The sequence below is a fragment of the Tinamus guttatus genome, unplaced genomic scaffold, assembly GCF_059628265.1.
Source record: "Tinamus guttatus ecotype Peru unplaced genomic scaffold, ASM5962826v1 Tinamus_guttatus_pri_ptg000249l, whole genome shotgun sequence".
Classification (NCBI taxonomy): domain Eukaryota; kingdom Metazoa; phylum Chordata; class Aves; order Tinamiformes; family Tinamidae; genus Tinamus; species Tinamus guttatus.
In genome coordinates this window covers 717,137-743,962 of record NW_028288783.1, presented here as the reverse complement: position 1 = coordinate 743,962, position 26,826 = coordinate 717,137, and the positions used below count along the sequence as shown (strand labels likewise).

The 26,826-nt window shown below is 38.7% G+C and overlaps 1 protein-coding gene across 1 annotated transcript in view; it reads right to left on the bottom strand.

The window, feature by feature from the left end:
• CDH2 (cadherin 2) overlaps window positions 1–26,826 on the bottom strand; it is a 115,855-nt gene that overhangs the window by 12,044 nt on the left and 76,985 nt on the right. The window contains exons 4-14 of the mRNA XM_088526664.1: window positions 25,339–25,485; window positions 24,402–24,557; window positions 22,588–22,732; window positions 21,351–21,523; window positions 16,871–17,008; window positions 16,307–16,492; window positions 13,861–14,117; window positions 12,186–12,328; window positions 10,720–10,953; window positions 10,168–10,401; window positions 7,620–7,759 (exon numbers count right to left, since the gene is read on the bottom strand). Of these exons, the coding sequence (XP_088382790.1) occupies window positions 7,620–7,759; window positions 10,168–10,401; window positions 10,720–10,953; window positions 12,186–12,328; window positions 13,861–14,117; window positions 16,307–16,492; window positions 16,871–17,008; window positions 21,351–21,523; window positions 22,588–22,732; window positions 24,402–24,557; window positions 25,339–25,485 (1,953 nt within the window). The remainder of the gene's footprint in view (window positions 1–7,619; window positions 7,760–10,167; window positions 10,402–10,719; window positions 10,954–12,185; window positions 12,329–13,860; window positions 14,118–16,306; window positions 16,493–16,870; window positions 17,009–21,350; window positions 21,524–22,587; window positions 22,733–24,401; window positions 24,558–25,338; window positions 25,486–26,826) is intronic.

Below are 26,826 nucleotides of genomic sequence, written 5' to 3'. Positions count from 1 at the left end.
ATGAACCTACGGAAGAAAGCTGAGTGAGCTCTAGCTACCCATTTGTAATAAAGGCAATAAAAGGCACCACACTGCTTCCATACTGGAGCTCCTTGGACAGACCTATATACTCATACTGTGTATTCATACTGCCAAAGATTCTCCTCTGACAGAAGAATATCATACGTAGGGCAGTAACTCAACCCATTAAGAATGGAGACGAAGGACAACATTGGCATATTTCTGGACCCATAGAGTCATATTTACTCAAGTAAATTTGTATATTAGGTCTGCTCTGTGCAGGAAGTAAAATCATACTTCTGTTATGGACCATGTTTGATTAGGCTCCTCTATTCTCCCCCCACACATGCCTTTTTTCCAAGTATTGACATATTGTAAAGGACGGAATACCAAGACTTTCATGTATGTCCCTGCATTATGTCATTGGTAGGTTGTCCTCTGTTGTTGTCCCTTCTGAACAGGATAGATGCAATGTAACTATTCTATTCTGGATGAGCTCTTCTGGTTGCGTTCGAATTTCACAAGATTTTCTGAAGCTCTTCGAAAACAAAACCACACAAAACTAAAAAAATAATTGCACTAACTGCACCAACTTTATATGGATGTGTACTATAAATTACAAAGCAGAACTGGAAACAAGAGACACAAACAACAGTTTACCAAAACTTTGAATTGGTTATGCCTAGAGAGAACTGACTTTTCCAGAAAGAAATCTGTGAAAGTACTGGAAATTCAAGATCTTGTAAAAATAACTGCACAGGATTCATGTGAGTTCAATCTAAATTGGGCTAAGTGCTTCCTTCATTTCCCTAGTAGCCCTTTTCATTGATAATTTCCATAAGATGGTGATCTTCCACAGCCCTGGATTCCTATAATATTCCCTTCTGCAAAATTAATTTAAATCAAGCTTTTTACTACTAGGAAATTCTCTCTAATTCAGTGAGTAGTGCACACTAGTACATGTAACATGACTGGCTCATTCATCAATGCTTTATGAATCCTACTTCTCAGTTATCTGAAAGCCCTCAGTGCATTTCCTGGTCATTCATTAGACTGTTAAACACTTTCAGGGATGACTCAGTTAAAATCCTTATATGGAACTAAAGCTTACATAGAACTTTGCAAGAATATAGACCAGATACACAACTAACGCAGCAATATCACTACATCTTTTTTCTCATTTTCAAGGCATTTGGCCTTTGTGCAGATATATTCAGACCTATCCCAATGGAAGAAATAATCAGATTAATTGTCACTGGATCGCTTAATTGGACTGGGAAAGCTCTAACTAGCATTCACTAGACAAAAACAGCTACAGTGCTCGAAGTGCACGTGAAGCACTGAAGTTTGTTTTTCACCTAACTATTTTACAGGATGGTATATTAGCATAACCCAATTCCATTAGGGGGTTAAGAGGATACACCAGACTGTGACTTGAAGCACCTATGGAGAAAACACATGTTCTGCTTTGCCCTTGTGTTACAAAGAGAATTACTGTCTACTCCAATAGAGAAATGTGGTGGAGAAGCAAGAGAGGAAATATTCTAAACATACACAGCTGACTCTGCCAGAGACCATCTGCTGAGGTCATTTAAAAACAAAAGGAAAACAGAGTGAAAACCAATCCTGCTACATCATACGAACCTACCCCCAATTGACCAAACCTAACCCTTAAAAAACGACAAGGAATTTACACATAAAATATTGCCCTAACTCTGCAGAATGTTCCCAAACCTCTATCTAAATCTTACATCTGCTGAAAAAATGGGACTCCAAAAACAGCCAAGCACAGAAGACTGAGTAGATGTAGGCTGCAGGTGGGAGGCTAGTTAAAATGCTTCTGCCAGCAGCTGCTCTTTACTTGCTATTCACTTTTCTGTTACCTTTTGCCATATTGCTTTTCTCATTTGTGTTTATTACAGATACATCTGGAGCACTACAAGTTAATCATTTTTAAGATAACCAAGAAGCCAGCTTATCTTTTTTAATAATAAAAAGGTGCAAGTTAAACTCCAGCTGCTGATAAAACACAATAACGGGCAAAGGTTCTAGATAGGATAAAATAAAATACAAAATAACTCTGTAATGAAATTATGGAAACATCACTTTCCCTATGATGAGATAAAGATTCACCAAGAAATGACAGTAATTCCCCTAGAGGAGGACTGCCATTAAAAAAAAAAAAAAGTCTTAGTAAGCAAACACAATACCCAAAATAACTTCCTCCTGATGACAATATTGTAGAGGCCCAGGGATATCTTAACAACAGTTATTTCATTCCCATTACAATTGCTTAACATACAGTATCTGAATGTAGTGCAAAATAAGTGTTAAAAAGGTAGACTCAGTGATCTCAGTAACACTCAGGGTGGTAAAAATAAAACATAATCATATTGATTTATAATGCTCATGGAGTACAAATAGGTTTGAGGAAAAAAAATCAAAGGAAGAAAAAAAACCCCTCTCCCCTCCAGAGGATTACTCAATTTATTTCATCAAGGACACATAAACGCTGGGACAAGGCTGTTTTCTTTCCTTCTTTCTTATTAAATGAGCCTGATTACTCAGGAATATGTTAAAGGGATACAGCAATTGCTCTTTAGAATTTAGATCCATTCATACATAAAAATAGCCCATTACATTTTTAATGTTGTTATTATCATTTTTAAAATAAATGTTACTTTCTCTATATAAATTTGTAATAAAAAGTGGCAAAAAAAGCTGTTGAGTAATATCTGAATAGACTGTAAGAAAAGTGATTTGGGAAGGAACATGCAGAGTTCTTAGGAGAAAAAGCAAAATCATTGCTTTGGGAACTTTGGCTGAAGAAGGTGGAGGGCTAAATTAAAATACAAGTTCAAAATCAAGATCTGTTCAAAATCAAGATAGGTTCAAGGCCTACCATTTACTTCAAAAGCCACTTGCAGGATCAAGCGCTACTAAAACTCAGAACCCTACAGAATTAGGCTTAAAGGAGATGTGAGGACTATCTTTTGCAATTTACTACAGGCTTATGAAGGCAATTAAATGGAAGAAATCTATCACAGTTACCAGGTCAACATTTGCTGCTAGCATCCCAGTTGAGCACCCACTGCCTCAATGTAGATCACACCAGTGGCCTGAGATGCTTGTTAAAACAAATTACTGATGTTCCTGGGCTGCAACTGCTCTATGCCTTGAAAACGCTGCAGACACATGCTAAACGCTTCAACACTTTCACCATAAAGCTGGATAGTCTGATGGTTATAACCGACTCCAATATGATTGTATGACATGTCAGGAGAGAATATGAGTCATCTGTCCCTTATATCTCCTTGTCTGCTAACAACTACAACCTCAAGATGATGTGCTCTGTTAATAAAAACCACCACTGCCAACTTCAGACTCTGCACCTAAACCAGGAACATCCACTTCATCATAAAGCAGACAGTAATGCATCCCCCTCCACCATCCTCAGCAAAATGCCTGGCTCAAACATGGAATAATTGAAAAACACAAGAAAAAAAAATGAATGATGATGACTCAAAGCCACTGCCTGCACTCAGGTGGCCAAATTATTACACCAGAAAAAAATATTAAACACAAAATGCCAAGAATAAATGGTATCACCTTTAGTCCAGCAGTTTCAGCCAACAGACCAGTGATCCTTCCACATGCCAGGAAAAATGCTTCTGCCTTGAACGATACCAGTGCTGTGAAGCTTTCAGAGCCACTTTTACTGTTCACATTTTCAGAAAACACAAGTTAAAGTGAAAACAATTCAGAGCGTTTCCTGTGTCAGCAGTGCCGTTCAGTGCGGAGCAGGCGACCATCAGCTATGACAAACAGCTCTAGAGCTTTCCCAGCTGAGGGAATTAAAAGCATTTTTCTCAACTGCTATAGAGATCACATAACCCTCAGTACATCATTCCAGCTAAAAATGTGCATTGCCTCCGCAGCCGATCGGGCTACGGAAAGAGGACAAATCATTGGAGAACCTCGTTTTTCTTTACAAGCATTCACTCCATCAGAGCGAACAGTGTCCCTTTTCTGAGAGCTGAGAAGGCCTCATGTGGGATTAAAGGCAGTCTCCAAGACAGAATCAACTGCTCTTTTACAACAAATACCATAATTTCTTAGAAATGCTATCTTAGGGGAGAAAACAACAACAAAAAACACACCCAAAAAACAGGCATTCCACCTTTCAGTTGACAGTTGCTATGACTCAGAGGAACTAGTCTGAATAACGAACAAAACGAACAAATCAAATTTGTTACTGGAGATTTTACTTTGATTTCCAGTAGAAAGAGTTTGAGAGGAAGATGACAAACACACTTTATGTTTGCCATGACAGGTAGGAAACGCAACTGCATCGCTTCTAAATAAAGAAAAACCCCAAATGAAACCAGAAGTCTAAAAGGAGTTTGGTTCAGGATAAAAATGGTCATAAATTGTATCACTTGTCTGCTAGCCCTGCCAGCCATAATCCTTACGTCACCTAACATTTAGTACAAACAAAAGAAAGATGAGGTCCCACTATGACAAGCCTTTAACTATTGATTCAGAAAGCATTTGCTTTTAAAGATGCCTAAATAGATGCCTAAAGATGCTTGTTGGAAGTAAGCAATTTTCAAAGCCATGCATTATGAAAACTCCTGAAGTTGTTAAAACATGCTGTTTTCACTGAAATTCAGCTGAAACTTTGAGCACTCCTTTCTATTTTTGCTTTCTTGGACAGCTCTGTGTTGTGCTTATGCCCTATTTGCCACTGAAGTTGCTTGTTCAGTCAGTGCTGATGTTTTTGGGGAGCAGAGACCATTAACACTGACATCAAGAATTATCTCTGCCATTTGCTGAGGACTTGTGGATGCAAGTTTCACATGAAATAATTTCTCCTGACTTTAATAGAGTGGTGGTGGTTTTGTCCTGTGAGTCCCTATTCTAAAAACAGATTTCTAAAGGCAGTCTCCCCCGCTTTTTGGGAACACTGGAAAGGTCTCTAACTTTGACAAACACACAAAGACCTTGATGGTCAAGGAGCCCTGTTTGGAATGGTCTGTAGGTAGCTTTGCTTGTGCAGGATTTAGCTGCAGCCACAGTTTGCAAAGATGTGATTGCTACTTGTAGAAAAACTCTTGAAATATTTCAAATGCTTAGCATTGCAAGTTCTTAACATTCACATAAAGTTTCCAAAAATTAAAGACAAAAATCAAAATAAAATCCTTTCTCTTTCCATACAGCTGGGAGACAATTATGTGAACCTACAAAATATTTTCAACTAATTAAGCACAGAAAGAAATCCACATTTTTACAAGGCAAAATGTCAAACCAATATAAACAAAGGGAAAACACCTCCCTGAAAATAAAGACAAAATGTATTTCTGTCATTTATTTTAGACAACTCATTTAAATCCCTAAGGTGAACAGCCTGTGCTCTCTATTCAAATGTTTTGGAAAGGCAAAAAATTCCTAACTTTGAAGCTGTGGGAAAACCTGCTTTTCTCTTCTACCTACATAGCAGTCTGAAGTGTTTGTCAGGGAAGTTGTTATAAAAGCTTGTCCCTTTCTGTGCAAGCTTTTCTTCTTTTCTTCCCGAGATGCTTGTTAGGGCTAGAGGGTGTGCAACATGCCTTTGGACCACCAGGCAGCAGCGCGCTCTGCTCCGGGCTCCCGACAGACCAGTGCAGCTGAAGCACAAGGCTGGCAGGGCTGATGGGCAGCTACAGCCTTCAAGTCCGTCTTAAGGAAGTGCGCAGAGGAGTCATGGCTAAAAGTCACTTAATATTCTATAAAAAGACCTCGAACCTCCCTATTTCTAGCTGCTTCCTGAGCTCACTGGGAGCGGGAATGACCCTCATTGCCCATTTCTTACCATTTCACTGCTGCCCACCCGTTGACAGCTCGTCCTTTCGTCACACCCGCAGCTCCCGAAACGCTGCACTTAGCAGCTCTGCATCCTACTGAGCTTTAGTGCACGCACACAGCGCTGCCTCCTGCCCCACTTCCCTGGCTGTGAAACGCCTGGGGACACCACATTCACCCAAGATGGGCACAGGGCAAGATGGATACAGGGCAGGTTCCAGCACTGTTTCTAAACTGCTAAGTATTTTAGCCTTCCCTCTGGAACTGCTACAATACACAGGGTTTCTATTCTGCAGCACACACTCTCCCAACACTATTTTAGCATCACCTGGGACCTTCTCAAAGAGCAGCACATGCTCTATGCCCTTTACTGCCTCTGTCCTGAGGGTTGTATGGGCTATAATTAAAAACTCAAGCCATGTGAAAAAGATGATAAATAGCTCCTACAAAGAACTGTGGGTGGACAAGAGCTGGGAATATGTGAACTGGAAAATTAATTCTCAGTTTCTTAATGTTTTTAAGCTTGTAATTCGTCTGTGCGATAACAGATGCACAGACTGGATGCAATTCTTGTACTCAAAGCTATCTGTATATGAACAACTTGAACACATACAAACTCAAAGGGTTGTCTTCGGCTTAATCAGCAACATAAGCAATTTTCCAAAATTGCATAGGCTGAGGTTTCCTTTGCAAATTGCTTAAAAAGAAAGCCATGCAGAAAAGCCAGGAACTAAGAACAATATCCGGGGAAATGCATGAAACATGAAAATTGCCACAGGGAACACAAATTTCAGGCACACAAACAAAAGAACAGAGGGAAGCTATAAATGTCTGTACCAGTGAAGAGAGACACTTCTCAGATAACTCAAGTGCAAGATGACTGTGACTGGGGATGTGTGGAAGAATTATACTGAATTTTTCAAGGCATTTTACTGGAAAATTTCTTAGGCTCTATTATATGCACTGTTCACTTTGTAATTATTACACTTACTTCTACCACTAATAACATGCATAAATCTACTGTTTGTCATGCTCATAAGGCACTTAATAAATCTCCTCTGAAGGAACAGAATCGTACCGCTTGGAAATTCCCTTACTTGAAAAGAAAAGAAAAATGAAACTACTCTTAGCATATACACTTCACTCCCCATCCTCTGAAATATCAGCCATGGTTCATTTGGAGGTGATATGAGAGCAAATGCATATGGCACCTGACTGGAAAGGTATCTGAATAAACAAGATGTGCCCTGACAGCTGCTTGAAACAAAAACCTTCCAAACTGACATTCCAGCTGTGGTCAATTTGTCAAAAGCCAACACTACCTAACATCCAGAAAGTCACTCACCCACCACTAAAAAGCATCATATTTTGAGTAGAATATATTAGCCATGTTGCACCAAGTATTCTGTACAACAGTATCTTGGACAAGGAGTCAAAAATGTTTACAGACAGAAATGACAGTGGATTTTATTTTACATTTAAATATAACTGCCTGTGTTGGAATATGACCAGAATGTCATGCCTATTTTAAATTCTATAAATGGGCAAGGTACCAGTTTTATATCTCATTCAAAAGGCAGGCAATTCACACCTCCAGAACTGCAAGAAATGACATGTGAAAGCAATGAGGTCTTTTAGGTTTTTAAAGTTTTACTTACCGGCTGTAGTACTGGATGCAAAAAATGTGTACTTACTATAGCAGGTCATCAGAAACAAAAATAGATTAAGCACAGTGCAGAGTATGAACCTACACATAAAAAGCATTAACTGTTTCTCACCTGATCTTCTTCTCCACCACCTTCTTCATCATATTTCAGAATGTTGTCCCTTACATCATCTTCTGGATCAATCAAGAGTTGCTTGGCCTGACGCTCCTTATCACGGCGCTTCATCCATACCACGAACATTAAGACTAAAACTGCATTGCAAAAGGGAAAACACAAAACATGTCTTGTAACAACATATTCTGTAGTACTGTCATGGAAAACTGTACAAATTTAAACCATGAAATTTGGCTGTTCTAGGTGTGACATTTCACTAATGCAAGATGAGTAAGATACTAGTTCAGGTTTCCTTTCAAGAAAGACAAGCTTTTCTTTTGCTGCTGACTATCCCAATCCTATATGGGAAACTAGCATGCCTGTTCAGGTAGCTCCACCTGAAAACTCAGGGATATTTCCTGAGAGTTTATTAAAGAAGCCTTTCAACTAGTACATTTGCTAACATAGCCTAAACAGAGGTAGAACAACTAAATTACGTCATCTCACATACCTAGAAACTATGTCAAAAGAAAAACATAGTGCTACTATATTAAGCAGCCACAAAAAAGAACCTTTCAGTCAGAAGAGAACATTTTTAAACTTTTCTCGAGTACCGAATATGATTTTGTCACTAGTCTGCACAAACACAGGTAATACAGGCTGGGAAGATAAAGCAATCGATTGACTGAAGTTCTGAGCTCTCTCACGAAGCCAGGCAGTTCTCTACTTCTTCCTCCAGCACAGCTTGCTGCCTTTTCAAAATCCATTTGGCATTTGTAGTAAACACATACTAAGTAACGTGACTGGACCACAGTGGATTTAATACACCATTATTACTTTTTTTCTCATACCTTAGAAGTAAACTCCTAGTTTGGAAGTAAACTTGATTGATCTGAAGTTAATTTTAGCTATGTAATATATTTTCTTTCTTTTTATCTTTCCTATTTTTTACTCTAAAACATGGCAGATAAGAGATATTTGAACTTAACCTACTAAATGCTATATACAATTTGGGAATCATTTGTCTATTCAGGCCATAAAATCCCATACATTTTCCACATCTGCAAAATAAATTTGCAATAAAAGTAGGTAAGAAAGACTGAGCTTCATAAACCACTGACTTCACAAGAGAATTTCGTTCTATTATGTCTCAAGAATATATGGCACATGATTTTAGTAACACTGATCTTGGAGTATCACCAAACTTTTTGATCCACGCAGGCACGTGACTCAGCAGTTCACCAGAACGTACTATACCTTGGCACAAGTTTATATTTATATTTGTAATAAGAGGCAGGAACAGTCACAACTGAGCAGAAGTCAATGGCATTTAGAGCTATACCTTAACCTTTCCTTTAATCTTAGCATTTTTTTCAGTTATATCGCTTGTTTGTAAACCAAGTTATTAAAGAAAACAATGAGAAACATGGAATAAATGCAGGTAAGCTTATTTCTGAAACAGTAGATGTGTTTGCAATTATAACCAGAAAGCATCTTCATGGAAAGAAACCCCAACATATCTGGAATGCATTATATGAAAAATACCTTAAAGAATTTGGCTGTTTCAGAAAGTCTCTATTAAATCAGTGCTTAACATTTTAAGAATATCTTGTATCAGGGAAATCATTGTACTGCCCTTGTACAAAGCTATGGGCTTTGCCAGGCTCAAATACTTTTTTTTTTTTTTTAAAAAAAAACTCCTTTTCATTATTCTGTATGTTCTGGACCACTGCACTGCACTAAATGGGTTAATCCCTTGCTTGTGTTCCACTACAGTCAGAAATCAGCTAACCATAATGTGTAGGAGAGCTAACATCCAATTTACTACATTGACTGGACAGACACTTATTTATGATATGTAGTCATTCTCCTTATTAAATGCAATAGAGACAAAAATAAAATACCACAACAACTTTATGCAGGACTTAAAAGACACATATCTCTTTTTCTGCATGGCTGCCTGCTTGTCCTACCTTACATGAAGGTCTGTGATGTATTACTTTCCAAATTACCAAATATTCTACATACATTAACCTGAAGCACAACAGAAACACCACCAGAGCATTCCTTAGACACACTGTTACAAGCTGCTGGTGGTGTCGAGGCACACGATACCAGCAGCAGAAGAGAGGTTAGTCTTTTGAGGGCTAATCATCCCCTCATCCTGGCCACTCACTGATCTAATATGTGCCCTTGGGCACAGAGGGAAAGCCCAGAGAGGGGAACATGCTCTTAACTGCCATGTATCTACACAAAAGCTTGTCATGATCTGTTGTACAAACTCCCACTCATTTACCATCAGAAAGTCTTCATACTTGTCCAAGACCTTAAAGCACTGGAAAGTTTGCCCAGAGAGCTTGTGGAGTCTTCCCTCTTTGGAGGTCTTCAAAACCCATCTGGATGCAGCTCTGTGCAACATGGCCTAAGGTGACCCTGCTTGTGCACGGGGGGTTGGACTAGATGATGCCCAAAGGTCCCTTCCAACCTTAATCATTCTGTGATTCGGTAAGCTGGTACTTGCGATGTAAGAACAAAAGTGCCAAGCTTGAGAGATCCCTCTACTTACTGAGCAAGATGATGATACAAAGCAGAATTGCAATGATGGCACCAGTGCCCAGTCCTGCGCCAACAATCCGATCCACGTCAGTACAGTCCCCGTTTATGTCACACTGGCAAACTTTCACTTTCAGAACAGAGGTGCTTGATGCATGGGGATTTCCAGAATCTGTGATTACTATGGGCACATCATAGATACCAGCCTCCAGGAACCTGATCCTTAAAGAAAGCTGGGCATGATCACCTGTGGGTGAAAACAAGGTACTTATTGAAAGGTAATATATTACTCATTGCCAGTGAAAAGAATAACGGTGAAAATGTTCTTTGAGCTCTACGTCAACTTATTATTTAACCTGGGGAATGACACACAGATAAAAACCTCTTACTGGGAACATCTTCTCTCTCTTAAAAATTCTTGTTCTTTGGAGATCTCACACTAAGGCACCTTCCCACTCATATTAGCCATATTAATGTATGCTGTGAAATAATACCAACGTAAAACGCTGAAAAGCACGTGCAATAGGTCCTTTAAAACAATTAGGATTTCTGTAATGGTAATTACCACTAATTCGAACAATGGTCCAGTTCCTCTTAATGCTTGGAGGCGTGTCGGGCAGCTCGAAGGCGAACGGGCCCGCGTTCGGATCAATGTCCGGGTCCACGGCAGTGATGTTAATAGCATTAGGCTGCAGCGTTTCACAGGTCGTGGCTTCTTTTGGATTCACTTGAGGGGCATTATCGTTGATGTCAAGCAAGTAGATCTGAAGCGTGCCAGTTCCGCTCATTGGAGGAATTCCTTCAAGGAAAGGAAAAGGAAACTGGAAAGTCGCTTAAATGATAAAATGCCAACACTTTTCAATTACTACATGCATGTGTGCACCTCAGTTTTGGGATTCTGACTTTAGCGTGGTAATTGTTCCTGTAAACACACAAATCCTTGTGCAGCCTGTCTACAAGAAGAATGCCCTATTCAGCAAAATTCAGCAAATAACGGTGTTTGCACAGATTAGGGAAAACGCAATCACTTCATCAGACAGATAGGCCTCTTTAGAGGCTGTCCACAACAAATGCTTCAGAGAAAAGAATAGGATTGGGATAATTTATCCTTTGGAAAATTTCTTTTATAATTTTGAATAGTTATGATCGACTCTCACCCCAAGTATGCTATTTAAATTCTTTCTAATACTTTCCAGCACACAGATTCATACTTCTAGACATTCTTGTTATCCATATTGAATGTGATACGCTTCCTTAAACCTTGCTAAACTCACACATTTATGAGAACATGCAGCACTGAATTTCTCAGTATAATTAGCAATGGTTCTTTTTTTTTTCCTCTATAAATCTCGTTCCAGTTTCATTTAATTTTGCTCTCCAGAATGGGGCCAAAAGAATAGAAATAGCTGATCTTTGTTATACTGTATCAGTTGGCATAATTTTACCATTTGTCTTCTCTCTGAGGTAAATAGCCCCAGTGTTTCAGGTTTCCCCTCTAACGTGAGAATGTTCCTAATTATACCTTTCCATCTTTCTGATACTGGGTATAACCAGCACAGCATTCCACCTGAACTCAAAGGGGTCATTTTTGAGCAGAGATCTTCATTAACAAATCCACATTGAAAATACTTTTTCCCTGCACTGCTGAAGTCAGAGTGTGAAAAAAATATGTAATCCGCACCCCCCTCCGGCCTTTTTTTCCCCTTAAAGTAATGCTAAAACTCATCAACTCCACCCAGGCTGTGCATTCACTCAAGCTACCAGTCTTCTGCTGACTTCTTCAGTTTTCCTAGATTTAACTAATGGAAATAAATCACTGTCTTTCTCCAAGCTCACAAAATTACTCTTCAGCCTATCTTGTAAGTAGTTGGGAAATATATCAATTCTGATAGTTATACAGGCTTTTAACTTCTGACCAGATGCACTTTCTAAGCATATTTTTATGGTAAAATAGAATGCCATTCAAATACACAAAATAAAGCCTTCTAAAAATCTGCACGACCAATACCAAACATACACAGTGAGACCTACCATTGTCAGTTGCAAGAAAAGTTGCATTATACATATTGTTCTGCACATATGTTGACTCTCTGTCCAAAACGGCAGTTGTAGTTATTTGTCCATTAACAGGGTCAATTTTCAGCCAATTTGCAGGATCGTAAAGTTTTGAGTATCTGCGTATTTGATCACAGAAGTGTTATTTACATCTCAAGACACTTTTCACACACAAGATAAATATTTTACTTTGTATTCTGAACACACAGTTTTGGTATTTAGACACAATGTTTTAAAGAACTCCATTTATTTAGCATTATTGCTAAAATGCTTGAAAACACATACTCAAGAATCTTACTGTAGGACAGTCCTTAAGTCCCCTGCCATGTAAGCTGACATGTAACTTAAGAAGCTTTTATATATATATATATATAAGTTATTACTTTATAAAAAAATACATAACAGATTTACATAAAAATGAATATATACTTAAAACTTAGCAAATTATACAGTTACCTAAATCTACATGACCTTTACACATGGATTTAATTACTACATTTCATCATAGATTCCTCTTGTTTGTTCTGTACCTACAAAGCTGTTCTTAGTAACTTTTATATTCTGAGAACACTCAAAGCAGGAGATGGGTAGAGTTAAAAGGATATAAATAGTGCTTAGTAGCACCAAATCACGTTATTCTAAGTTTTTGTATTGCTTAAAGTTAATTTTCTACAGAGACTGTGTTTTATTACACAGTTCTCATCTTCATTTAAAAATAAGCGTCTTTCAAAACCATCTTTCTATCTGACAAATTTTTGCTTTGACATTAACTGAGTGCAAGCTATCTCAGCTCATTAAAAATGTATATTCTCAGTATTCTTCATGCTATCATTTCTCTGACAGTTATGTCCAAAAAAAGATCAAAATATCAGCAACAGCTAAGCAAAACAAAGTAAAAATAAGAGCATTAATTTTGGAAAGAAAAACGAAAAAAAGAGGTTTTAGGTTTCTTCTGTATGAGCTGAAAAGCTGCTGGAAAAGCTAGAAGTGATTCCTGGCCTAAAGCTCGTAGTTGTGCCTCGAATTTGTAGTCAGCAACGTCTTAAACAAAACAGGCAAAAGCATTTTTGTATGGTTTTGTTTTATCCTCTCCACTTGCCAAATTTAGATTAGTTTTAGACATTAGGCAAATTACAATCAATCATAGCTATTGGTACAAAAATATACAGAGACACAAAAATACTTTATATTGCTGGAGAATGCACAAGGAGTAAGAAAACTTTTATGATTTGGTCCACAATCTGACTTGCTTTTGCTACAATATTGAAGTTACTGGTTAATTTAAATTGAAAATGAATTCACAGCAGCATGCATCTGCTCTGAGCGACTTCACTCATGGGCACATGGGATGTCATACACACTTATGCAGCTATCTTGGCGAATTGGGACCTAGCACTAGAAGATGCCTCCAGAGCCCGCTCTGATATACAGACCTATGAATGTTCGCCAGGACACTCTGTCTAAAGCCAAAACTCACTTTTGGGTGGGCTGCCAAAGAAGCTACATGTTGTTTTGGTCTAGCTGTGTGTTGCAGTAAATGGAGTCATTTAATACGTGCTTGCTTTGCTACCCACCCACTCTCAAACATGTAAACATTTCATGACCGAAGGCTATCACCCAATTGCTGACTAACTGCAATATTATACAATACCTTAGAGAGGTTTGTTGCATGTAACGATCTGGGTCTTGAGCAGTGAAGGTTGTTAGCACACTACCAGCAAGCAGCCCTTCTTCCTGGCGCACAAGCTTAGGGTTTGGAACAAAATATGGACTCTCATTCACATCAATGACTGTAATGGACACGGTCGCTGTTGACTGGGGAGGATGCTGAATCCCCTTAGCCAAAGGCACTTGGTTTTCCGCAGCTACTGTGAGCACGAACATCCTGTTGGTCTCAAAGTCAATAGGCTGGAAAAAACAAAGACCGGGGTGTGTTAACCTTTACTCGGGATAGCGGCAGACACATAGTAATATTTCTTATATTAAGGTGAGTTTTCAGACAGTGAGTTAGGCTACTTTCTCAATAAAAATGAGCCAACGCCCGAAGATATTCAGTGTAATACCTAAACACACGACTTGATTGGGATTTTGCTTAGCAGCAGTAGCCATTGTAAAGTTTGCTGAGCTAGAAACACTTTAGCATTCTTAGACTTAACATGCTCTGGTCCTGCCATTAGTGAAGAGCAGGTAAGCAGCTAGCTTCATCAGAGGGAGATGGAGGAACTCCAGCTCGGTGCCAGGCACTTATTTGAGCAGACATGCCTCCTGAGGAGCTCTGTGTCAGAAGCAGCCTGTCTTTCTGTGCTGTCAAAATGAACCCTTCCTTCAAACAAAACCACAGACACAACTTACCCTTCTAGATCAAAGATTTCCATGCTCTTAAGTTTCCTCAGCATGACTCTCTTAATTTCATCTAATTCCATTGCTGGTATCCTTGCAGCTCCAGATGCCCTAGATTTTGGGGCCTTACTCACTAAGCAGGCAGACCAATTTAAGGAAGAGTGAAAAATAGGTTGAGGCTGGAGTTCCTTTTTCCATGTTGCATATGACCGAGGCCCTTTTTCAGGCCTGATTCTGATTAATTCTCAGCACTGCATTGCTTGCCCTTATACCAGACTTGAAGGAGCCCTGTATCTTACAAGAGGTACTGGGCATGCAACAGTAGATAATCTCATCTTCATTACAGTTTGACAGATCAAAGATCAACTCACTGCACTACAAACAAAAGCTGTAAGCTAGCCAGCAACACTTTCTGTGCAGAGGTGCTTAAAGGAGTGCTGTTGGGCACACTGTAGGACTGGCATTTACCACATCAAAGTAATTCTCCAGTGCTGTTTAACACGAATATCATTTCAGGTGGTATGGCTGACCCCCTCCTTATAACAGACTCATATTCATGTGATTATGTCCTGTCTGACATGCTTCTGTTCTGTCTTTAAATCAGGTCATACGTAATAAAGCACTGAGAATATATTCTGGCAGTATAGGATATGGATTTTTTTTTAAAATAATGTGAGTAAAGCTACACCAAACAGACTAGAAGTCTAGAATCTTAATTTTGCTCCTCTATATATTACTTTAACAAGCTGAGCATTTTTTAAAACTCATTTTCCCTGAGGTTTCTAGTTTGATACTCTTCCTAGATCTAGGAAAGATGGGTATGTGCCCAATTAAAAAGCACAGACACTCACATAATTCTTGCTGGAAGAATGTAATATAACAATTGCAACCTCTGGGGAAGTGCAGTGACAGATCAGACACAGTTCTATTAAAAACCTAGTATGAAATATCACTATCATTGTACAAAGGACATACATAATTTTTTCCACCTAGATACTGAGATAACCAAAAAGGAAAAGAAAGGCAAAATGTGAATGTTTAAAATTCCAGACTGGAACACTGGTATCTCATACTTGACTTCATAAGTGGATGGCTCAAAACCAGAACAGACTAACTCGGAAAGGAGACACTTATCAGAGAGCCGTGAGGAAAGGTGGCCACCGACAGCAGGTTTAATTATAGGACCGCATTGTTATCATCACTTGAAACAAGACATCCCTCAACACGGAGCTATGCTGATTAGAGGACAAAGATAGAGAGCTTATTCCATAAAAGGCATTTAGATGAGGTTTTAAAAATAGCCAGTCTTTAAAAGCGTCTTGCAGAAGTAGCCTCCTACCTATCACTTTTCCCTTTCCGATTGTGCCTCGACTGCCTAATGTGTGTCGGTTCCGTAACGCGAACACTGACATAACACCAGCAGACAAGGAGCAGGCCTGCTAACAGAGGCCCAGAAGGAGGAAGCTGTTCCTTCACACTGGCCATGAACATTCACCAGTGCTTTCTCACAGGCCAGTTTCTATCTTTTGGTAAATACACCCTCAAAATCCAACAAACTAAACCAAGTTTTAAAACTGAACGTTTAGAATACTCCTGATATGGCATAACTAAGGAAACACTGCAAAAGACGAATGACTCACTTCCATAAGGCAGACAGTGCCCATTTATTTTACTTTTGAGTCTCACACTAGCCCCAGGAGTTCACATTTATTCTCTGCGTTCTCTGCTTAATGCAGTGGATCACAAGCAGCTCCTACCTTCACAACAGTGACCAACCCGTCGTTGCTGTTGGGCTCGGTCAGAATAGTGAATCTCCCGGTGGGATCTCCCCCCGTCATGCGGTACAGGGCGTTCCAGGCCGGCGTGTGCGGCTGATCTTTGTCAGTCACAGTTAGGTTCGCTACGATAACATCCACTCTGTTCTCCGGTACTTCACCATAGAACTAAAAAACAACAAAAACAACAACCCAGAAAAGCAGTTGAACACAGTCATAAAAGCACAAGCACTCTCCTGAACAGACTGGCATTCAACTCATTGGAGAGCCCAGTTTTACTTCACTGGAGCTCTGACAATTTATCTAACAAAGTCTACCTCAGGCCACCCAGAAAAAACGATGGTTTGATTGATTCCCTAGTCAAGTTTTGCCCTTTGGACTAAGCAGAATGCCATATGTAAGGGATATAATCTGCCTGTATTTAAACCCTACCTGCTGTGAACTATTTAATAAGTAATAAATATTTACAATCTGCAACTATAATGACAGAAGAGGGAAATGGCTATAAATATGTACACCCTACAGTTACTCCTACCCAGTACTTACAGTCATAGCAGTGAACTCTGGAGGATTGTCATTGACATCTGTCACAGTGATGACAGCAGTTGCTGTGTTTGAAAGACCATATGTTGGGTTTCCTTCCATGTCCGTAGCTTGAATTATTAATGTATATTGTTGTACTTTCTAAAACACAAAATGACACCAACATAAGTTATAGACAAGATGAACATTATCATAGGACAGCAGGTGTTTCTTAAATTGCACTTCACTAAGCAATGAGCTGATCACGCTGCTTATTCTAGTTAGCATCACTTGAAATGACAGCAGCAAAGTTTATACTGCAGAAATACAGTACCAGGTTGTACCTAAATATATTAAACAGCTTGCTTTTTTCAAGTATCACTGAGACCAGTGCAGAGGGCCTACTTCTCACTCTGAAAAATCAGAAGTTTTTATAGAGTGAATATTCTCATCACAAATTTAACAACACTTTTCAAAATAGGGTTTTTTAAAAAAGCAAATCTTGTACTGAGACCAAAGGCTAAGTCCTCAAAAGCACTTAAGAGCGCTCAGCCAAAGCACGGCCGTTGGCCACATGACTGCAGCTGCCAAGGTTTTGTTTTAGCCAATCCCAAGTATAAAACCGTGGCTGCAACTTCTTGCGATTGCCATGGCAACTGGAGACGTCAAGGCTAACAGGGGCTAGTAAGGGCACGGGCAGGACGGGGGAGGGAAGAACCAAGCGGATCGTTCCCATAAACGTTAAGCATTCCGGAGGAGAAACCCGCCGCCTCCCCCAGCCCTGCTGGTGTCCGTTGCTTCGTCTGCCTTTAGGAATGGCCCTGGAGCAGGAACGTTGCTCTGAAGTCACTCCTGGAGCCGCGCCAGGAGGCGCTGAAGAAAAAGCCTCGTTTCTATGAGCAAGAAATGCCCAACTGAGACCTGACCTCAAGCTGGTCAGCTTTTTAAAGCTAGGTTGACAAGACGATGGTTTTTTTTTTTTTTTTTAAATAACTAAAAAGATTTTTATGCAGAAATGTTCAGAAGATTCTACTCACCTACAGTTTATACTGTGCAATGTACATATTGTGTGTGCCTTTTGATTTATCATTTTTTACTAGCACTTTCTAGCTAGGGGAAAGCTATGTGTTACTGTCTTAAATTCAGTTCTTCCAAAAAAGTTACAAACATAAGAAGTTAAGAAATTGATATTATTTTGAAATATCACTTTTATGAATGATTTACTGAAGCATTTGAAAAAAAATTTTGGCAAAATGATAATTCTTAAAGGAAAGTTAAAAGGTTTTCATTCAGTACCATATTTCTCCTACTACTTAAAGACCAAACTTTACAAAAGATCATTTCTCATGGAAATATTTCAGAAAACAAGACTCGGGATATCAGGACTAATATTATTTACAAAGAAATATAACATTTAGCTTAACAGTGAACAAATATGCATACAAATTTTGCTTTAGAAAACCTGCTTGCAAAGTGACATTTAAAGGCTGAAATAAATATCCAAAAGGTTTCCTTTGTGCTAAAAACAAGGGCAGGAATAACAGCAGAATCAAACAAATACTCCTACTGCTTTTATCCAATAAAAAGTACGTGATTTATTGTGAAGCAATAAAATCTAGAGCGACATTGAAGCAAATCTTGCAGCCAGATGATTCTACATTATTGGAACAGCAGGTGCATTGGGTTCATCTGGTCTTTAAGACATTGATCCCAAGAAGCAAATTTCATTACAGAAAACTCCATTATTATTGCACAGCAACTCAACTTTCACATAGTCTTACTTAATTCCAAGAAAAGCGTGCTAGATACCCCTGCATCCTCCCCACTAGTAAGTGCCTCAGCAGCTTGCCCCAATAGCTCACCACTTTAAGCACTTCTTTTTCTAGGAGTCCCATGCATTGACATATAAGATAGACTGCTGGGGATGAAATTTTGGAAAGTCAACAAGGTCACACAACATAGACCAGCTTTCCAAACATGGGGAACCAAGGAGGGGTGGTTCTCCTCTTTTTATTGAGGGTTGAGAAGCAGCCAGGAATAAGCAATTGGGCATGTGTCAGCAGCCTGCACAGAGACTTTGCAGCAACAAATCTGAAAATGAACTGGCAGCTTCAGAAGAGAACACAGGCTTCATCAGGTCATATCTTTCCACTTCAACACAGGCCAAAAAAAGAGCACTTCCCTGAATTAACCTCACATGAGAGAGGAATGTCTCGGTGTAAATTGAAGTACTCTGCCTTCTGCACCTCCAGCAGTAAGGCAGATGTTTTAATGCTGATGTGAATTCCATAATAATAGCTAAAGAAATAAGGAACAGCTGAAACTCACGAAAGACCATCTTCTGGAAAAGCAAAAGATTTCCTCTGCCTTTAGCTGAGTCCCATATGCAACAGCTCTTCTCCTGTATACCTTAGTATAGACACACCATTTTGTGTGTTAACCTAACATGCTACCAGAGCAGGATGTCATCAGAGTAGCCCCTTCTTTTATCCCCTGCAACTAGATAATGTGTGAGGCCATCTATGCTCACATTCATAACATGTCACTTAATTTAGGAAATTAAAGTTATGTCTCAAATCACATGGGCCCAGTAAGAACTTTACAAAGACAAGCCTGACTTAGGATAAGGGAAAGTAACTCCAGCTGAGGGGGGTCCTGGCATCATCTCCAGAGGGAAGCCAGAAGGAAATGGGGCACCTTCCAGCTCATGGCCAGGAGACCTGCACGAGTCATGCCTGGCTTTGTGGACTCCTCACGTTGTAATTTAGTGGACTCCAAGAAGCTCAGGAAATGACAGAAGCAAAAACGACTACTTGGAAAAGAAGCCATTCTATCTCATAGAATATAACTTTGAATTATTTGAATGATTTAATAACTTGAGTGATTTAAAATTAATCATTAATATTAAAAATGTTATAGAAATGTTTATAAGCAGTTATTTATTTGGCTATCAATACAGTGATCAGTCAGAAAAACTGATAGTAAAAAAAAAGACTACTCCAGCTGTTCATATGAAAGCCTATACCAAGGTTCTTCTGAGCTAAAGCAATCTTGCACAGGTAGTCACTTAAAAAAATTCTGAGTTATTGCTATGCCCTACTAAAAATTCACCTGTTGAGGATGACCAGAGGATTTTAAAACCAACCACAAAGATGCCCATCATTCTTTGATTTTAATATGGCAGTACAGTAAAGTTCAGTATTTTCCATTCCTCAAAGTCCTCCTCTTCAAAACCAATTTAAACAAAATTTAATTTAATAAATGTTTAAAAGTTAATTTAATAAACGTTTAAAAGTTAATTGCAATACCTAACAGTTTGTTTAGCTTTCAAATCCTCTGATAGCCACCTGCAAACTGCAAAGGGCAGCAGAGGATTAATAGCCAACCCAGAACATCAGAAAGTATTTTTGTTCTCCATTTTAAATAAGCAAACACATAAAAGCTGAACAGCAAATCCAGTTTAAAAAAAATCCTTCAGATTTAATAACATGAAATGAGGTTAGTAAAACAGAAGTTGAAAAAGATACACTGAAAAAAAAAGATTTGTTTGGACTTCACAGTTTATTTATAAAATAATGCTTATCTCTTCTGAAGTTTAAAGTGTTTCGAAAACACAGTCCGTGTGACAGATTTGAAGTTGGGAGGGAAATATTTTTATTCCCATCTCACAGATGGGTGAACTAGAGCAGAGAATTATACATCCGCCATCTCTGGTGGCTTGAAAAGTAAAGAAGAGTCTGGACAGAATGGGACCTGCCCATGACATAGAAAGAAACTACTGATATAGACAAAAAAAATTTTTAAAGCTTTTCAGTGCAAGTTTAGGTCTCCAGTTTCTAACTATCCATTTTTCCTACTGACTTATTTCTTTTAAAAGGCATGCTTTACACATATTAAAAAGCAGTAACTTTTCCCTTGATTATTTTAAAACATCAAAATTAACATTAGATAATCATTGCAAATTTAGCAACACATTATGCAGAAGATTCAAAGTCTCTAACATCCCTCTCAAGAGCTCAGTAGAGGACAGAGGGAGGTCTGTTCCTCTGGGGCTCCTCTTCTGGATCTCTGGAAACCAGCATTCCCATTCCTGGGTGCTCCTTGTCTGTGGGGCTCAGCTAGAGGAGTGGGCTGGAGCTGAGGAACGGAGCCTCCCGTTTCAGAACCAGAACCTCAAGTCCTCATCTGCCTTGCTCACCTGCTTAAAAGCAGGCAGGTTTTCAGACTGTTGAGACAAGATTCTTCCTGTGACCCCCAGAATAAGGGGAGACTGCAATGACAAAAGCATGGGCATAATTTTCATCCATGTTTATTTCCTGTCCCAGTTTTTATTCTCTGGGCCTAAAACAGATTGACCAGCCAGTGCTGGGAGAAGGAAGAAAAAAAGCTCAGGTTTGAGGAGGGGAGAGAGGGAAAAGAGAAAAATCGTAAATTACTAGCAAAGGGCATGCATCTTCCCAGCAATAAATACCATCTAGCCTATGGGATTAAAGATCTGCCTTACCTCTCTGTCAAGGCCAGCTGCGACGGTGATAATGTCACCGGTCTCGTTGTTGATTGTAAACATGTTTGGCGAGGGGCTGCTTGGGGCCTGCGACAAGATCCTGTATCTCAGCATCCCGTTCAGTGCGTTGGGGTCGTCAGCATCTATAGCCGTAACCGTCATCACATAGGTTCCTAAGAGCAGGATAAATAATTGATGTTATATAAACAGTTTCCTCAGATTACACAAGGTCACTTACAAGGGAAAGAAATGGTCTAGTCAAGCATGTATTTCTCTTGGTAAACACTACTCATTCCTCCTCTTACTTAAAACAAACCGATTAGGACCATGACTTGCTAATAGAGAAATTAAAATACATAAGAGGAGACAAAAATACTTTGTGTTTATAAAATATCAGATTTGCTTATAACTGAAGAAGCTTCATAAACAATGAAATCCTACAATTCTGCCATAAATAACATTTCTGTAACAACACAGCTTCTCATGTTTAGATAAAAATATTATTAATTGAGCCAAAGGAAATACATTGAATTTTCAGAACTTGTGCACATACCGATACCAAATGAAAATCAAGTGTAAATAATAATTTTAAGAGGTCTTTTATAGACACACATTCCATCTCAAGTGACACGGTAACACTACAAAATGACAAGATATATTTCTCGCGTTAACTTTCCTAAAAATATAGTTTTGTAATACTGAAAAATCAAGAAACTGACTTCAACCATGCTGCATAGTACTAAATATGCGTAGATTAGAATTTAAAGGAGAGATGAATACAGTATTTAAGTTTTTTCTCTCTCTCCTAGAATTCAAACAAAAATGTTTGATTTCAAATCCCAGTATTTCCAAAGCCTCCAAGATTCAGAACTAGAGGTGAGTGTGCTGATATTTGCGAAATCTCATATACCCTGAGTTATGAACTAATTGAATCAACCAACTGAATTGCCAACAAGCAGTAAGAATATGATAGTAAACAAGCAGTAAGAACTATAATATTCTAAATAGGATTTTCAAAAGCAGAATCTTTAAGTCATGTTTTTAAGCCTTCCTCTGTTTCAGATTATATATACATAATTCTTTCTTTGAGAATAACCCTTGCATGCTAAAACGTGAATTAAAAATAAGATGAAACAACCTCAGTATCTGAGGTTTTGTTCACCACAATAAAAAGTTACATGATCTGAAAACACTCCTTTATGTTACCTCTTCTCCACTTCGAAACCCCATGCCTTACCTGGCTTTGATCCTTCAGGGACTGTCCCATTCCAAACCTGGTGTAAGAATTCAGGTCTATTGTCATTCATATCAATGACATTGATGACAATGTCAATAGGATTTTCCACCTGGTTTCCATTTACATCCACTGCGTGTGCCCTCAGCTGCAAAAATCATTAAGAAGTATTAGAACTTGCAGAACACAGAGGCATAAATAGATACTGACAATGGCATAATTAATATTCCAGTGACATGAAGTTTCAGGCTACATATTTTTAGCCCAGTGTATTTTGGTATCTGCCTCTGCTACCTTGCATTGATCATTTAAGCTTTTTGGTTAACAGAGTGCTGTTCAAACTTCTAATCTATTCTAAATTGCAGACTACTTTGACTTGCTCTAAATGATTCCGAGTAATATAATTTGGAGTAACACTAATATATGCTGTCATATATAATTCTGTTTCTGATAATGACTGTTAGAAATCGTACTCTCAGAAACATGCAGATCTGTATGACACAGATAACTTCAGCAGATAGTTCTTATTAACAACCCACAGGGAATGAACACTGGCATCACATTCAAGTGATTTCAAGTAAAAGCATCTGGAATTCATCTGTGTTATCTGAAGCTCCGAGGTAAAGTTTATGATAAATCACTGTCAGTAAACACGCTGAAATTCCTGGCTAAAATTAGGCTACAGCTTATGGCCCCAGTTTCAAAGACACCTGAGACTTAAATTTAATGCCCTGATTGTCTAAAAAGAATGAACAACTGCCTCTGACAGTCAGGTTTACCTAAATCATATAAAAATGAAGAGCCAAAAAAGGAAGAATTGTATTTTTTGAAAATGTGAACACTTCATATCCAGGTCTTGCTAGGCAAAAAAGAGCAACTCGCTCCTATAGGCAGAACCACTATACTTTTCCTGACTACAAACAAGAGCAAGAGAGCATAGGTAATCCCCCCTCATCCCCGACTCTGCAAATGATTCATTAAGTTCTTAAGTCACTGAATCTTTGTTTTTCAATGCCGAATTCTCAGTAAAACGTCAGGAATGCTGGAGGTGCTGTGCCCTCGCAATAGCCTGGGTCATCCACAAATGTCATCTGCTACATCCTCCTTGAAGGAGGCTTCCCAGAAAGCCAATTAAGGGGTGTTTTACACCATGATGTGCTGGAAACCCTCTCTACTTTTCAGTGACTTCCATAAAAATTTCTATGTATTATCTCAAAACCAGGAGATAACTTCAGGTCAAAGCTTGGTGTCCCCCTTTCCTTTAAATCTTTCTTTTTTGCTAACATTTGAATCCTTGGTCTACTTTGTCAATTCCTTTAGAGCAAAGAATATCATTTTCATAAGCTGACAGACCTAATTTACAATTCCATTAAAATGCTTAGATTTGCCCCTGGAAACGAAAATTGGTAGGTTATTCTTCCCATCCATTTCTCAAACCATAGCAGCTACAGCCCTAATAGTAGTCATGTTCTAATTTAAGTTGCTATATTAAAAGTAAACTTTTGACAAATATGCAATACAGTAGAGACTGTGATCAATGGTCTGTATTTGAAATATAAGCTACAGAATCCATATTTCAAGCTTTATAGTTACTTTATCTAAATGCATTAAATCACTGTTTATATATGTTAATGTATTTAAGCTGCTTAAACATACTGAGTTAGCCTTAGTAAGTACAGTAAGTATAAATACAAATCTGCTGCAAACTCTTCAAATCATATCTCTTGAAAAACTCTACACCAGCTGCTCAAGTCATGTATGAAGCAGATGTTAATCTTCAATTTGATAATCTGATTTATAGTAAATTAAGCTCTCACATGAAAAGACGCGATCTGCTCCCGATCTAAAGGCTTTGTCACAGACAGCTGTCCCGAGATGGGGTTGATGATGAAGATTCCTGTGGGAGGTTGGTCAGCTCCTGGGCCAGTCACGCTGTACCGCAGCGAAAGGCTTTTGTCCCTATCAGACCGAATCTACGGGTCAGAAAAACAATGTTTTCATCAATTATGACTTCCAACCAGTAGCTGGAACTGCTGCTGAGACAGCAGGATAGCGTTCTATTCTTTTCTTTTTAATCTTTAGGCTAAAATGTAAAAAATTACTATTCTGGAAATTGTGGAAAGCATTAGTACAACATTTGGGCTTTTCAGCTGTGCTCTCTTTTTTGTTATAAAGCCAGCAAGTGAATTTTAAGAACCATAAAACCAGCCCAATTTATTTCTCATAACAGAAGAACTGTATTAAAACAAACAAGTATTCTTACCTTAAACAGATTTGCTTAGACTTTAGAGCAATCCACAAAAAACCATAATAAAACAAAACTGTGAGAAATAAGTCTGTTTAACCCCTGCGATCTTCCCAGACCAAAGCTACAGATTCTCCTCCATTACTGACTCTCCTGCAGCTCCTTAATAACTTCCTGGATTTTGCGCTATGCAGGGCTGAGAAGAAGCTAATGGGCCTCACTGCCACATCCCGCTGCCTCCTGCTAGTCCCAGGGGCTCCCACACATGGCCCCAGGCAGACGACTCCAGAGGCAGACGCTCGCAGCATTAGAGGAGAATTTTGAACTGGCAGCGATTTTCCTTAACCAGGAGGAATTCATTAGGGCAGTCACCACCTCAGCCAAGGACATCTTCCGTGGTGGTGGTCACAACAAAGATCAGTTGGGCTAAGAAGCTCACATGGTTCCCGCCACCTCTTCAAGGACTCTGCACAGAATCCTGAAAGCCACATCCCTGCTCACGTCCTTACCCGCACGAGCTCTTGAGGAAAAGGCCCTCTGGAATTTTCTGGCAAGTTGATGGGAGGGATAACCCAGTCCCTCTTCTGTCTCTTCAGATGGCTGCTGTGCTTATACTGTTGCCATGGAAATACGATGTCTTCAATTTTCTTGTGGTCCTTTTCCAGGTAAATGATAAAATTAAGCACATATTAGAAAAAGAACTGCTAGTATATGTTACAAAATCATTGGGATAATTACATAATTGACTGAAAGGCTGCCTTTCCTCTCTGTTGGTGGAACTTTATAATTGCGTTCACAGTGCAGTATGAAAATAAGCAGTATTATTTACAACTGCACTATGAAATTTAAAGAGCTTTTTTTTTCCCCTCCTTATTCCAGTTGCAGGAAAAATTGAATTATAAGCCATTTATAACATAGCACTACTGTGTAAACTACTCTGCACTTTCCGGTTTGCAGTTAATATTTTGCAGAATTTAATAGTATGCCTTTATGTATTTCTCATTAGCTGGAACTTCAGTTCAGGTAATGTGCTACTGTACATTAAATTTAGATCTGGGTGTTCTAAAATATAATTTGAGTTCCAAGAGAAGTTTAATACATACTGGTAAGGAATGTCTCAAATATTTATGACCCTATTAAATCCCATAGAATTAATGCTGTAATTATTTTAAACCTATGTCAGCCATGATGGATGCTGTAGATGACCCACTTTACACACTGGGCATTAATCTCTGCTGGGTGTCAACATTCCTTTTCTATTGCCTTCTATATCCGCAGTCATTTCAGCCTTTAACTCTGGATGCCAGCATGCATATAGCCATGCAAGCTTGCTTGAGGGTGAGAGAGGGAGACAAAAACACATTCCAAATCTTTTAAGAGAAAAAACATGGTTTTTATCTAATCAAATGTGCCAGAGACTAAAAACAGAAGCACAACTGAAGGCCAGATTCCCCTACTCTATATTCCACTGATGTTAAGGATGCTAGAACTGGATCTTTGTAAAGAACAGGGCATGCCCTTGCGTATCTATGTATCGCCTTTTTATTAGGCATCTTCTAAAGACAAAACTACAATATTTCTTTGTTTAAAATTTGCCTTACAAGACTAAAACCAATGAGCAAAGAGGCAAACAAAAAAAAATGAGGGTTATACAGCTTTGCTCTCCAGTGCATGCTCAGAAAAATGTATTGCATAATAACATTATTTTAAAATAACGCTTAAATCTTTAATCTGTACCTATTACAGGTATATTAATCCATTAACAAATGTTGCTCTTTATTTGCAATTTAAGCTCTTTGTAAGAGAAGCTAAGAAACAGCAGGCAGCAATTAATATAGCAGACAAGTGCAGTAGACTTAATATTGTTTTCCTAAAGTAAATATATTATTCGTATGTGACTAGGTCTGATTTGTGTTGCAGCAGCTGCTTTATTCTACGTCAGCTCCCAGCAGAGGGAGACTATATTCCTTACCAAGTAGTGCTGAAATCATGAATAA